This window comes from Esox lucius, chromosome 18 (assembly GCF_011004845.1).
Source record: "Esox lucius isolate fEsoLuc1 chromosome 18, fEsoLuc1.pri, whole genome shotgun sequence".
Lineage (NCBI taxonomy): Eukaryota > Metazoa > Chordata > Actinopteri > Esociformes > Esocidae > Esox > Esox lucius.
Window position 1 is genome coordinate 14982962 of NC_047586.1, and position 14397 is coordinate 14997358.

The following is a 14397-nucleotide window of genomic DNA, read 5'->3' on the forward strand; positions in this document are numbered from 1 at the left end:
CGGAGTGGTTGCACATTTGAAAGAGGATCGCCTTGATATGATGTCATACCACTGCATCATGTATCATTCTGCCCTAGTGGCAGTTTCTTTTGGAAAACGTTAATGGAGCAAACTCAATCAAAAGATTCAGGAGTTCAAAACCTGTTCCCAGCATGCCCGGGGAAGAGGACGTTGACAATGGTCTCAGCGCTGCATAGTGTGGATCAGCGGATGTTGGATGGGGCTGCCTTGTCACGTCACACGCTAGCTGTGGAGTTGTTGGAATGAGGCATGGCCATAATTGGACATCACAAAGAATGGGGCGAGATAAAAATGGGATGACACATTTATATTGTGAATACTACTGGTTTTATACTGCCAGGAGTCACAGCTGCATAAAGACGTGTCAGTGAGATCGTGGATATGGATGCATGTGGCTCTGGTGATGGTGCATGCTTATTTGAAATGAAATACAACACATATTACGTGAATTACTTCATATAGAATTATTCATTAGAACAATGTAATATGATTAGGATCTTGATGTATAAGCCTAACCTACACATTACTCAATCAATACATTTAAATTTTTCATTATTGTTTATTCAGCTGTCCTTGTAATATAAATCAACATAAACATTGGTGTCTTTCAAAAAAACTACTAGTTGGTTGGACTTCTGTGCCCCAAAAAACTATGAAGTTGCAATGACATTTAGATTTTTACAAGATGCTGTACACAGTTGTACATTGTTGTTTGATTTCACAACAGCACCTTTGGGATTATTCTAGCTTTTTAAGAAATGCCACCAGGGAGAACTTGTTCTTTATCTGTCTTCTGCAGTGGTTCCCAACCTTTTTCAGCAACTGTACCACAAACAGACATTTTGCTCTGCTTGGTGTACCCCTGAAGTACGCCCTCATGTTAATTTCCTATGGTGTCGTGAGTGTATCACTTGATACAGTTCTGACACAATTGTTGTCAGAATTGCAGGACTGTGTGGGGCTCTATAAAAAACCTGGCACACACTACCTCAGAGGGTGGCCTCTGAAGCTTGCACAATAATATAATGTACTGTCTTGAGTCTTCTTCCATATTCCTCAGAAAATGTACTGTTATGTAAACAAGCCCTAAGGCTGTAATCACAAACATTGTGGCACTGTTATCTATATCTATGCTATATCTCTATCCAGATGTAAACTAGAATCTGGTGGATAACTTCAACGCCTGCTTTGGTCACTTCCATCTTGGAAAGAAACCTGCTGTTGTATCCCTTGGTCGCAAATGTAAATGTTGCATGATTGCAAATGGAGCTGATAGAGCTTCAAGAAAATGTGACTTTGTAAGAGCAGGGGGATTGTCACCCTGTCACATTCTGGGAAAAGATTGTGCCTGCTGCTGTTGTATCTGTTCTCAGAAGAATTACATTACACGTCCTGACCATGTTATGCTCCACATAACTGCCATGAGTCAGCTTTCTCTAAAATTAACTTAATTAAAAGTGTCTACACATAGTTGCTCTCACACCATTTGTTCCAAAGTTCAAAGTATTGCTTCTATTTCTCTCATTGATAGAAAGACAACACCCCAAATGTGAGCTATGCATGCAAATTGTACAGCCCAGTGAAGGAACCTAAGGAGAGGACAGTGGAATTGGCCAATCAAAATAAGTCTAAGTATTCAAACACAAACATGTCATTTTCTTTTTTGAGAGAGAAACGGCAACCATCATGAAGCAGGAATGAGTACTTTGCCAGTGTGCCCCTTGGCACTGCTGGCATCACTGAGCCAGACATTAGTCTCCAGGGCCTCGTGCCCAGGGCCAACCTCGACATGTCTCTGTGCAGTTTGGCATGGAAGACTCAGCAGACGGCGACATGCAAACACACTGGCTGCCACGCTGCTCCCAACTAAAACATACAGATGTCTTCACTAGCGATGTGGAAATGATAATGAATGATCAGACTAGTGGTTACAGGCATTAACAAGAGCAATACAGAAGAAGGAAAATCAGAGCAAGGATGTGCGCACTAACAGTAATGTATTTAAACTGAAACCTCCAGAAAGAAATAGTACTCAAGTTGTCTGTTACAATGTGTCATACCATTGTGCATGTACATCAACTTGTAGGTTAACAAAATATTAGACATATGAAAATTACTCCTGTTGAGATTGCTTAACTTGGTAACAATTTGGATACATTATATCTTAATATAGATATTTCAAGTTTTCAAGTCTTCTCTGAAATGAAGATTGCTATCTACTCTTTCTTCTGCCAACCAAGTTCCCTTTTTAATGATAATAAAAAAAGACATAGCATTTTACTATGGTAGCAGAAGGTGCTGGGCGACCTTGGCAGCACCACTTGCTAACCACGCCATCTGCTATGCTTTCCTCTATCTTGCCATCTCCATTTATGCAAGCTCTTATTCCAGGGAGAAGCCCAGCACATAATATGGGTAAACTCTGACCTTAAAGTGAAGGCGGATTCCGGTGTTTGTTAGTGTGTCAATTAGCCCTGTAGTCACTGCAGTTCCCAGTATGATTGGTGAGGCATAGGGCTATGAGGCCACATGAGTTAGCTGGGGTGAGGCTCATGCTTAATAGCACATGGCCCTGTGATAGATTTATTGTCCACAACAATTATGGAGGCCTACTGTAGTAGTAAATGAGTACTGTGTGTGAACAAGAAAACATTTCATCACCATTAAGTTATGACTGAGATAACAGGTCTTCACATAGTTGCCCGGTACATAAACATAAATACTAAATAACTAAAACTGTTAAAGATTTTTGTGTTAGTGGCAGGGATTTCACCTGGACAAGGTTAAATGATTAGTAACATAGTTATAACAGAAGAAACAACATAATAACATGGTTTTGGACATTATTACACAATTGAAACACGGATGTTATACACGGATGTTATACTTATAACTGTAATGAACACCAGGACCAGAGTTGTGTGGGTCCAATTGCAGAAGTGCAATGGTAGATTTATTTTCCGTCGCACAAGGGAGTAGGCTAGCACACAAACGATAAAGACAGGCAGAGAGTCGGAAACCAGAAGATCAGTCCTTGAAGGCGAAGGCACAGGCAGGGATGAGCAGAGACGCGAAACCGAGAAGCAGGCAAGCAGGTCAGGAAGCCGGGTGATCAATCAGCGTAGGCTACAGTACAGGCTGGGAGAGACGGTAAGGATATCCAGGGGCAGGCAGGGAGGTCGGTGTTCCCGGGAAGGCAGTCCGTACAGGTAACTACACAGGGAGGGTAGGCAGGGAGAGATGGTAAGGATATCCAGGGGCAGGCAGGGAGGTCGGTGTTCCGGGAAGGTAGTCCGTACAGGTAACTACACAGGGAGGGTAGGCAGGGAGAGACACGACGGGGCAGACGAACAGGTCAAGACGCAGGGTTCTGTAAACGAGGAGAGAGGACGGGACAAGAGGGTAGAGACACAACAGGCTGGGAATCAACAAAGTAATGAGAGAGCGCGATAGAATGCTTGGCAGGTCCACTGGGAACAATACCTCACACTGGAGGGGAGGTAGAGCACGGGCTAAATAGAGGGGTTAACAGGGCACAGGTGTACAGTATTCCGGTGATTGGGATCTGGAGTGGTGGGTGCGTTCATGCGTGTTGGGAAGTGAAACGGTGGCAGGTGCGGAGCGTGGCGGGGAGGAGTTGGACCGGGAGTGACGGGAAAACCTCACAATAACAATCTTTAACAATATATTATAATTTTTTTACCCAAGTCTACATGTATTTACAACTACCTACCCAGGAGAAAGCAACATATTGTAAAGTTAAGTGCCATTTTTTTATTGCTTCATTGATGTGTTTAGAGCTGGAGCGTTGTCGGAGCTAGTGGAGACGGTAAATACACCACAGGCCGGTCTCCCTCTGTACACACACCAGCATCTTTACAACCAACCTGGCTGTGTCACCACCGGCACAACAAAGTATCCAGTGTCTTGCAGAAGTATTCACCCCCTTGGGCTTTTTGTTGCAAAATGAGTTCAACACAAAAAGTCCATAATGTCAAAGTAAAGAATAAAAGCTAGCAATTGTACCCCAAAAAAATATTGATAACATCAGTACAGTATTCACCCATTTAGTCAGTATTTGGTAGAGGCACATTTGGAAGCAATTACAGACATGAATTTTCAGCTTTGCACTATCTGGACAAAGACTTTTCTTTACCATTCTTTGCAAAGTTGCTCAAGCTCCGTCAAGTTGGATGGGGACCTTTGTTTAACAGCAATTCTTTTTTTCAAGTCTTTCCATGAATTTTCAATTGGATTGATGACCAGGCTTTGACTGAGTCACTCAAGGACGTTCACAGACTTGTCCCTAAACCACTCCAGCATTGTCTTGTCTCTGAAAGTAAACAATGTCTATTGACAACTTTGTTGTCGTTGTTTAACATGGGGTTGTGATATTTCTTTGTATCAAAATGGGTTCATAGGCCAAACACATTTGGGAACCCCTGCAGGAAGGAATCTATGAAGATGGAGCCAGGAAGAGACACATTGATCAGAAAGGGGGAGTGGGAGGACTATTGACAGCAACTTGGTTTAGCTGGTATAGTGCAGCAGCAGTGGGCTACTTGTGGTAATATTTCAGAACCATCACCCTGCAGGGGGCGTGGAGGGATCAGAGGAATTGTCAATCAATCACACCTGGCTCTTCTCATCCCACACATCCATCTGCTATGTGATGTATGATCCAAATGAGGAAAAAAACACCCCCGCCCTGGCTCGGATCTTTAAGAGAGCTCCTAAAAGGTCCATTTGAGGCATTTAACGGCTTGTTACATTGACACCGTTTGGGATGGATGGGCTCTGAATGTCGTTTATTACAATATTAGCATAACGGACAGGAATAATCAATACAGTTCTGTTCCCAGGAATATGTAGGTGAAAGGCCACCCTCTTCATTATGGTAACATTTACCAGTGAAACTCAATAGTAAAGGGTAAGTTTGGTAAGTGGGAAAAGTAGGTGTACTCAAAATAAACATGTACTCCAAAGTAATTAGGCTTTGAAAGCTGAAAAAGGATCATGTGACTCATGGCATTTTATTGCTTGCAGCTAGCTGTCACCACTTCGATGTCAATAAAAGAGTGAATTAGACATTTGTGAATTGTGGAAAGAGTACGGCTTTGTTAAAATTAGTATTGATTTTGAATAAGCAAAGGTGTAGTTTTCTCCAAAAATGAATGCATGAATTTTATATAATTATTTGAAATGCTACTTCAATCACATTGGAGACAGTCACAACTTTGCATGTGTACACTCATTAGGGAAGCTGTGAAGTATTACTCCTTTTTTTGGAGTTCAATATCACAGATGTATCATGGGCGGTAAAGGGAGCTTAGGCAATGGTATATTCAGCAGGTGTAGTCTGAAGTTTGTTGTGAAAAATGAAAATATGAATTTGGCAGCATGTCATGGTAAGAAACCATTCTTGCAGAAAGGCAACAGAAGAGATTGCCAGAATGGTTTCTTAGCAACAACACACCCTAAAAGGTCATTCCTGACCCCGATGAATCGAGTGCCAGGCAATCATTTGTTCTCACTTCTAGGGCTGAACTTCATCGTGACAGCCAATTTTCACAGCTTCATTATCTAGCATGTCATTCTCCCAAGCACAGCAGAACATTGTTTGCAAAAAAAAATCCATTTAGCCCCTTTTGTGCTCAATTGTAAACAAATGACAATTTTAAACACACCCAGACAAACTAGATTTAAACTAGATAGATATGATTCCCTGTGTTATATGGAACTCTGTTTGGCACAGACTAGCTTGTAATGAATAGCGGCAGTAGGGAGGAGTATTAATCGTGGGTTATCAAGCCCCCTTATGGCACTGTTTTCTGCCATCCATGAGTATTTATAGGGGACTCCCAGTCAACCTAAAAAGGTTGACTGTTGGTCACATAATCACCCAATTGGTCTTGGTATGTTTGCTGTGACAGTGCGTGTTTGTGTCTCTGAGCGCATGTCAGCCCACTGGGCAGCATGGTAACCCTCATTTCCCTATATCTCATGTCCCTATATGTGTCATTATGACACACACCCTTCCTCGGCTGACATCTTCAATTGTGGCATTTAAGTATCAGAAAGTTTCCAAACACTCAGGACAACCATGCAGTCCCCCGAGAGAGCACACTTGACGAGGCATTACGGACTGCTCACGTCACACCACAGCTGAACAGCGCACAGAAACAATTGGTTTATTAACATGACTATGACCAATTAATCAATGACAGGGATTCGCAGATGTGACCGCATCTTGATATAACAAATATTTTCCACACTTTATAATAAAAATCAACTGCCAATATCTTTTTATACTTTAAATTAAGAAACAAGCATATTTTTGACTGATTATATTTCAATCAAAATGTTAAAGATATTGCTTGAAATGCATCAGAAAGGTTTGGGAAGATCATCAAAATGTTTTTTATTGAAACAGAATTTAGTAGCTAATGGAGGTCCTTGTGCCATAACCCATTATATGGTGGTTCTCAAAAGTATTCAACCCCTCTGGTCTTTAACCAGATTTTATTGTGGTTACAACATTATTTTCTTTTTTGTGTATACATATATTTAAAACAATTTGCACTTTGTACTTTAATTTTGACTTTAGAAACTGTCAATACAAGAAAAAACATCTGGCGAGCCAGATACTAAATCAAACATAATATCTTTAATTTTAAGCCACTTGTGAATCCCCAGGAACCTGTTTATAACAAACTGAACAGTAAAGCTTTTTGTTTTTTAATATTTATCCAACTTTCAGACTTGTCTGATTTCCTTAATATGTAACAGGTCAACCTCACGCTGAGCTTTCCAGTCACCTTATCTTTATTTTAAACAAAGACAATTTATTGAATTGATGTACTTCCATCCGAGACAAATTACTGCATCAGAATATTAAAACCAAGGGTGAACTGACCTAATGACAAAGGAGTCATTTTAAGCTAGCTGGTTAAAGACAACAATAGCAAATAGCTTACATTTACATGTATTTATGCAAGAAATGCTTATGCAGAGTGACTTAAATTAACTATTAGGATTAATCTCCTTGCACTGGGGCATAATCTAGAAACCAGTAGGACAGTCCCCTCATACAGCTAGCCATTTTGATATTCATGACCATGACTCTTTAGAAAAGTGTTCTATATACCACCAAATAGTGTAACTCTGGAACAATTTAGAACCATTTATTTTTAATGTAGTCCTATGGTCTAAACAACACTGAATCTGTTTTAAAATATATATATTTAAAAAATAGCAAACGGGCTAAGACAAGAAATACTTCATAATAACTTGAGATATTATAAGCATATTCATAATAATTAAATCCCTTTTTTTAACGAAATAATGTAACAGGTGTAAAGCTGTATCTCCACTTTGCCTTCTCCCTTTTTTTAATCACAGTGCTTTTCAGCCATGTTTCAAGAAAGCCTGATCCAGAAATCAAGCAATATTGAATCCCCCTAGGGGTACTCTAGTGATAAATTGGGAACTTTGTAGGGAAATGTGTAATATAGCATCCATTTATAAAGTCTTATAATTACACAGGTATATTATGTCATAAGCCATCATGAGCATACATGTGACAATCTGCCTGTACCCTCTCTGCCTGACAGTGTGACATATCTCTAGACATATCTCTAAGCTGATACAATTATTTCATCCAGGGAAAGAATAATCAAAGCAGCAATTCTCAAAAATACTCCTTCGCAAATAAAGTAAAATGGTGTCAATAAGAGGTCAGCACTTACACAAGAGGCATAATTTATTTGAAGTTATACAGTTTGCTATGACAACAGCAACAATTGTTCCCATTTTCTACTTTATGACACACTGAGTACTACATTAGACAAATATAAAATAAAAATGGTACACCATCCAGTGAAAGACAATTCAATAACTGAATCAGTTTATTCACTGATAAAAGGGGAATGTGTGTGATTGTGTTGAGGAACTATTCTTCCTCAAACAAGTTTTAATACAGTGCTACAGTAGTGTGCTAAAACAAACTTTTCCAAGTGATATGATCGAGGCTCCATGCACACAATAAATGCTATCTCTGAAAATGTTAGGATACACCTTTAAATGCTGCACACTAACACAGCTTAGATTGAATACCAGCCAATATAAACTTGTTACAAATGATCCTGTTCAAAAGCGGGCAATGTTGACATGTAGAATATCAATACACAGAGCATAAATATATACATATATGCAAAAGCATACATTAACCAGCAAATTCCTAAATTGCCAGAACCTTAACAATTAAATATAAAACTTTAAAAAACGTACAATATTAAATTGCTTTTTTAACAAAATATACAATGTAAGCATTTTGACAGTGGATTGTTAATTTCATCTTTTGGCTTTTAATTTCAAAACCTCAGTCATTTTAGCAGACTGTCTTCTCCAAAAAGTTCATCCATTTACTGACTTGGAAACCAAAAATTATCTGAGGTTAATGCATATATTCTCAGCTTTCTTTTAGGGTAAAAAAAAAAAACTGAAAGTAACATATCAGCAAACCTCTCCAAAACATCAATGTGGATGTGTTAGCTACTACCAACCTTAGAAGACTTCACCAGCAGAACAGTAGAGGCTTCACAGCAAAGTGCAAACCACTGATTTGAAAAAAGGATGGCTAGAGCCTGCAGTCTCGATAACAAGTTATCAACTGAAGATGGCTGCAGTACAGGCCTGGCAGAGCATCATCAGAAAAGACACCCAGTCTGGTGGGTCACAGCATTCAGGCAGTAATTGCATAAAAAAAAATTACCAAATACTTAAGTGCTTAATTGTTAATCCATCCAAATAATTTTGGAGCCCTAAAATAGGGGCAGCCCTCTGGTGAAACCAATAAATACAGAAATAGCTGAGAATCTATACTTTGACCTAATAGTAATTGTTTGATTTCAAATCAAAGCTTTTGGTGAATCCACAGCACCAATACTTACAGAGGACAATGCATAAACATACAAGGACTACCAAACATGGATTCATATTTACACTCTTACACAGTTTCATTTATTACATTTGATATACTTTTGAAAAGTATGCACATGATCATTTTTTTTTTTTACTTCACATAAATCATATGAGGCGACATATTGTCATACCAAGAGACAGCTGCCTTGGACTGCTTGTGTATTCTAGATTTCATAGATAGATTAGGCCCTAGTTTATTGATGCGCTAAGGTATCACTAATGTTGTAATTGACAGTATTACTGTATTTGGATATTCCAATATCAAAAAGCCTGAAAAGGTTGGTAACGAGTCATCACTGCTTACTGTACAAATAATGCCCATCATATTTGATAAGGTTTATTATGGAAATCGCAGCACTTTGTCTTTTTAAAATACTACCCTGTGAGTTTTGCCTTAGGTAAATATTTTACAAAATGGTGCATTGAAAGAATGCTGAAATTATAATTTTTCACAGATAAGAGGATGTACGTGATTACATACTGAGGAGTTATTTTGTGCCTTAACTAGGGACTGCATTCTATGCAAGGAAAGTTTTGTTATACCGCAATGCACAATAGCAAACTTTAAAAAGTATACATTTAGTCATTGCACTATACATTTCATTTCTACAAACATCATTAAACACCTTAAATGTGCATTTTCAGATTTCAGATTTAATATTGTGCACATTAACACGCCTTGGATTGAAGACTGGTCTAGATTAACTAAACAGTAATAAAACATGGGTATACAAACAAATCAAATGCAGACAAATCTAAAAGGCCATTTTAGGCAAAAAAAATATTGTTATTTAAAAAAATATATAGCTGGGTTCCTTGATATTCCCTTTTGAAAAGTATGCACAGAAAATATCCATACTACAAGGACATTGCTACAAACAAACAAAAGCAGAAATTTCATATTTACATAAATCAGCATTGCTTACAACCAAGAAATAGCTGCCTTGATGTGCAGGTACCATTCTAGGTTTCATGGATACTTTGCGCCTCAGGTCAAAGCAGTGAAGTGCTGCTACAGTTGAGATTTAACATATTACTTCTAATAATCATAGTAAAAATGACTTATTCATCTTTCATAATCAAACAGCTTGAAAAGGCTGGAACAAGCATTCAGAGCTTTAATAATTCCTGTCACATCTGAAGTATTAAGGTCCATTATGACAACAGCAGCACTTCTTTTTGTTTTAAAAATAAGTGTTCTTCATCAGGTACATATTTTATAAAATGGATACCTTACCAATCAGTCTATTTTAAAAAAAAAGATTAAAAATGTACTTTCAATATCAATAACGTATTCATTACACATCAATAATAATGGCATGTTATAACAAGTCCCAACTGAACTAAAGGCTAGTTAATGCATGTAATACTATTCTAAGCAAGAGCTTGTATTATGTCATGTTAATATATTCATCATTACAATGACCCAGAATGCTATCATTATGGCTGTTCTCACAATGTGATAAAAGGCCAACTAAATCAACCTTTTTTTTATATTTGCAGTTGTATAAACCAAGTGGGTTGAATCTGGAATGCTAATTGTCTCTAAGCTGTGGTGTATGACAACTTCTACCATAAGTATGACATCGCAACTTTTTACTGTTTACTGATTGTGCCAGAAAGTTGTAACAATTATATTTCATAATTGCATAATTTCATTGCAATTATGCATCTTTTAAGATACCTAAATAAAATATTTTGCTAACTTAATATGCAGTGGATAGATTTTTTTAAACATTTTATAATGCAGTTGGGACTTTTTATAACACATTTATGAATTGCTTATCAATGTGTCATTGATGTTATCGGTAACTGCATTTGTGAATAACCTAAAGTTAGATTACATCAAGATCATAGGATGGAAGCAGAGTTGGCCTCAATTCCAATATTTAATTCAATAAAATCTAAAATGTTATTTCTTTGACAGGAATTGAAGAGAACTCTGGTGTTGACTGAGCGTAATTATGAGGCATTGTGTACTCATTGTGCAATTTGGTGGCCAACATTGAGTGGATACACACCCATCTCCCTGACTTTCCCAAATAGAACATTATTCCCTATAATAGTATACTACTTATGAAAATTGTACATGTGCAATCTTTTTTTTAATAATAATATGCCATTTGGGATGAAGCCCCTCTCTACAGAGCATAACAGAGCTAATGCAGGAATTGTCAACTGGAACGGCAGAAAGGTTTCTGTGGGTGATTGTGGATATTTGTAAAAAAAATTATAATAATGGAAAAGGTTGTGATATGAGATGGGGGGCAGCATGTCCATGGTTTAATTAGTCAGTTCATTTGTTGAAGTTAAATCTTCAGTTACTAGTGTTCAAAATCATTGAAGATCACGTGAAGCCAGTCACTATGTCTACGTCTCATTCTAATACCCTCCAGAGTTTCTAACCTTAAAACGGTACCTCCATCTTCGTGGAAGACTTCGTACTATACACCAATTGCAACCAACTGAGTAAGAACACACAATCCACTAACCTGCTACTCATCAGGGTGTATATAAGCTGAATCAGGTGTACTAAAGCTGTGCTGGAACAAAGAACTGCCTAACCCCGTAGCTCTCCCCAAACACATCCACGTTCCATGTTTCCTTTAGCAAGGGATTTCAATTGGTTTTCCATTTCCTTATTATGTACTCCCTTCAGCTGACTTTGTCCATTATGTTTTTGGGTATACAAAGTATAAGATGAAAGACAAAAGATAAGGGAAAAGATGCGCTTAGAAAACCTCTTCCTCTTCAGCCTCACAGCCATACTCTGAAAGGAAAAAAGTGACGGAAACGTTAATAAGCAAGGTCCATTAGGTTAGCATTTCTATCAGCAGCATTGCTTTATGCTGCCTGCCATTTGCTTTTAGGGCTTATGCAACTGTTAACATTTGGGGAATCTAAGCCATTACACCAATGATTTGAAGACAATGAATACATCTTGAAACAAATGTTAACTATTGTGCCATGGATAAATTCTTCAGTCAGGTCTGTACTGACAAGCTACTGTATGACTCACTTTTCCATTTGTGTTGGTGGAGTGTGGAGGGTTTCTTACAGTAATGTGTATGATCCACACTGCATAATCCTTACCGTTTCCTCCCAGTAGCTGCAACGCACTGACACAAGGCTCCTCCACCTCTTCCTCCTCCTCCTCTTCCCTAGCCGCTTCGTCATAGGCCACTGGGCCATTCTCCTCCAAGGTTGGTCCCGTGGGGGTCGGCGGGCTGGAGATGTTGGGCCGAGCAAGGGCTGCAGCCGGGGTTAGGTTTGGGGTTACCTGGAAAAGGAATGTTATATATTGCTAAGCAAAACTATAATCTGACTATGGCTGTTGGATCCCACTTTTGTCACCAAATGTCAGCATACCAAAAAGCAAAAACATTTAAAAAGTAGGTTGTTCAGAGTTTGACACATTTAAAATAAATGCATGTACACTGGGGAGAACAAGTATTTGATACACTGTCGATTTTGCAGGTTTTCCTACTTACAAAGCATGTAGAGGTCAGTAATTTTTTTTTATATTATTTTTTAATAATTAATTAGCATTTCATTGCTTGACATAAGTATTTGATCACCTACCAACCAGTAAGAATTTCGGCTCTCACAGACCTGTTAGTTTTTCTTTAAGAAGCCCTCCTGTTCTCCACTCATTACCTGTATTAACTGCACCTGTTTGAACTCGTTACCTGTATAAAAGACACCTGTCCACACACTCAATCAAACAGACTCCAACCTCTCCACAATGGCCAAGACCAGAGAGCTGTCTAAAAACAAAACCTGAAGGATCTGGAGAAGGTCTGTCTGTAAATCCCTGCTCCAGTGGGTGCAAACCTGGTCAAGAACTACAGGAAACGTATGATCTCTGCAATTGCAAACAAAGGTTTCTGTACCAAATATTAAGTTCTGCTTTTCTGATGTATCAAATACTTATGTCATACAATAAAATGCAAATTAATTACTTAAAAATCATACAATGTGATTTTCTGGATTTTTGTTTTAGATTCCGTCACTCACAGTTGAAGAGTCTATCATAAAGAGTCTATGATAAAAACTACAGACTTCTACATGCTTCGTAAGTGGGAAAACCTGCTAAATCGGCAGTGTATCAAATACTTGTTCTCCCCACTGTACTTGATTCAACTATTCATGAAAATTAATTTTATTATTATTCAAAGAGTATGTACAGCAGTATCTGCATTTTTACAGAATTTTATCAACATTTGAATAAAATTGCAGGCGTAATTAGGATGAAACATTTATATCATTGCCATGTCTGCAGAGCCTTGTCTGAAAGACGAATCGTGACTTGAGAAAGAATTACTCAGTTCTGATTTAGCTTGGAAGCGCTGACGTCATGTTGTCATCTCCTTTTCATACATCCAGTGATATGCTTTTTATATTTTAACTTTCTGCCCTAATTTGAATGTGTACAGCCCATTACCTGTCATTCCCAGATTCAGCAAGCAACTGATGAGATATATCTTAACTGTGCCAATGTGACCACTAGTTCTGAGCACATTTTGCAGACGAGGGCTTTCAGAATGTGATGCAAAAACAAATGGGGTATGAACAATTTCGTGTGTCTGAAGCAGTTCCAACTCTTGAGTTGCCATTGACAGTACCAGCAGCAAGTACGAGATTGTCTAGGTACGACAGCTATATGATGGTCGAAATTAGGTGTTTTTATGATTTTGAATGGAAATAGTGTGTAATTGTGGGTCTAGCTAGCAAGCTATATGTATGAGGGATAAGAACCAGAGCTAAGAAACATTAATATTTATCACAATATCCCCATGCCCATTCAGTTCAGCTAGTGTATATCAAGGAGAGATTCTGGCTTCATTAAAAGCTGTTTTTAACATACTAACTGACAAACATGATAGGCAAACATGTAACAACTTAATGATACTTCAGGGTAATTGTTTATTGAACTCAAGTGAAACTAAAACTGCTCTGCATATGCTTTAAGTATATTATTTACATTTAATATTTTCGAAATTTGGTTAGGAAAAAGTGCTACAAAATTAACAGCATATCTCAGCAGACGTTTTTGCAGCAGAGAAGGGAAGCAGCACAGGGAGGTGTGAGAGGCCTAATTAATCATCATGTACTGGAAAAGGGATCTTTGAACTAATTATAGCATGATCTCTCCCTTCTCTCTCAATCTAAGGCAAAATGTGGACCATCTCGAGGCAGTGACTGTAAGGTCAGGACCACCAGGAGGGGACCTGATGGCTGCCAGTCAGGAAGGACAAGTTGACTAGCCTCCCCAGATATGGAGAGTCTGATTTCAAGTATATAGAAAGTTCTGATTATGGGTCTTAAGCCAGCTTGGGCCAGTGAGGGAGACTGATAGAGTGGAGAATGGGAGACTGAAATAGCATAAAGACC

The 14397-nt window shown here is 38.3% G+C and overlaps 1 protein-coding gene across 1 annotated transcript in view; it reads right to left on the reverse strand.

The window, feature by feature from the left end:
• Window positions 1-7765: 7765 nt before the first annotated feature.
• brf1b (BRF1 RNA polymerase III transcription initiation factor subunit b) overlaps window positions 7766-14397 on the reverse strand; it is a 66918-nt gene continuing 60286 nt past the window's right edge. The window contains exons 17-18 of the mRNA XM_020056257.3: window positions 12097-12283; window positions 7766-11773 (exon numbers count right to left, since the gene is read on the reverse strand). Of these exons, the coding sequence (XP_019911816.1) occupies window positions 11736-11773; window positions 12097-12283 (225 nt within the window). The 3' untranslated portion in view covers window positions 7766-11735. The remainder of the gene's footprint in view (window positions 11774-12096; window positions 12284-14397) is intronic.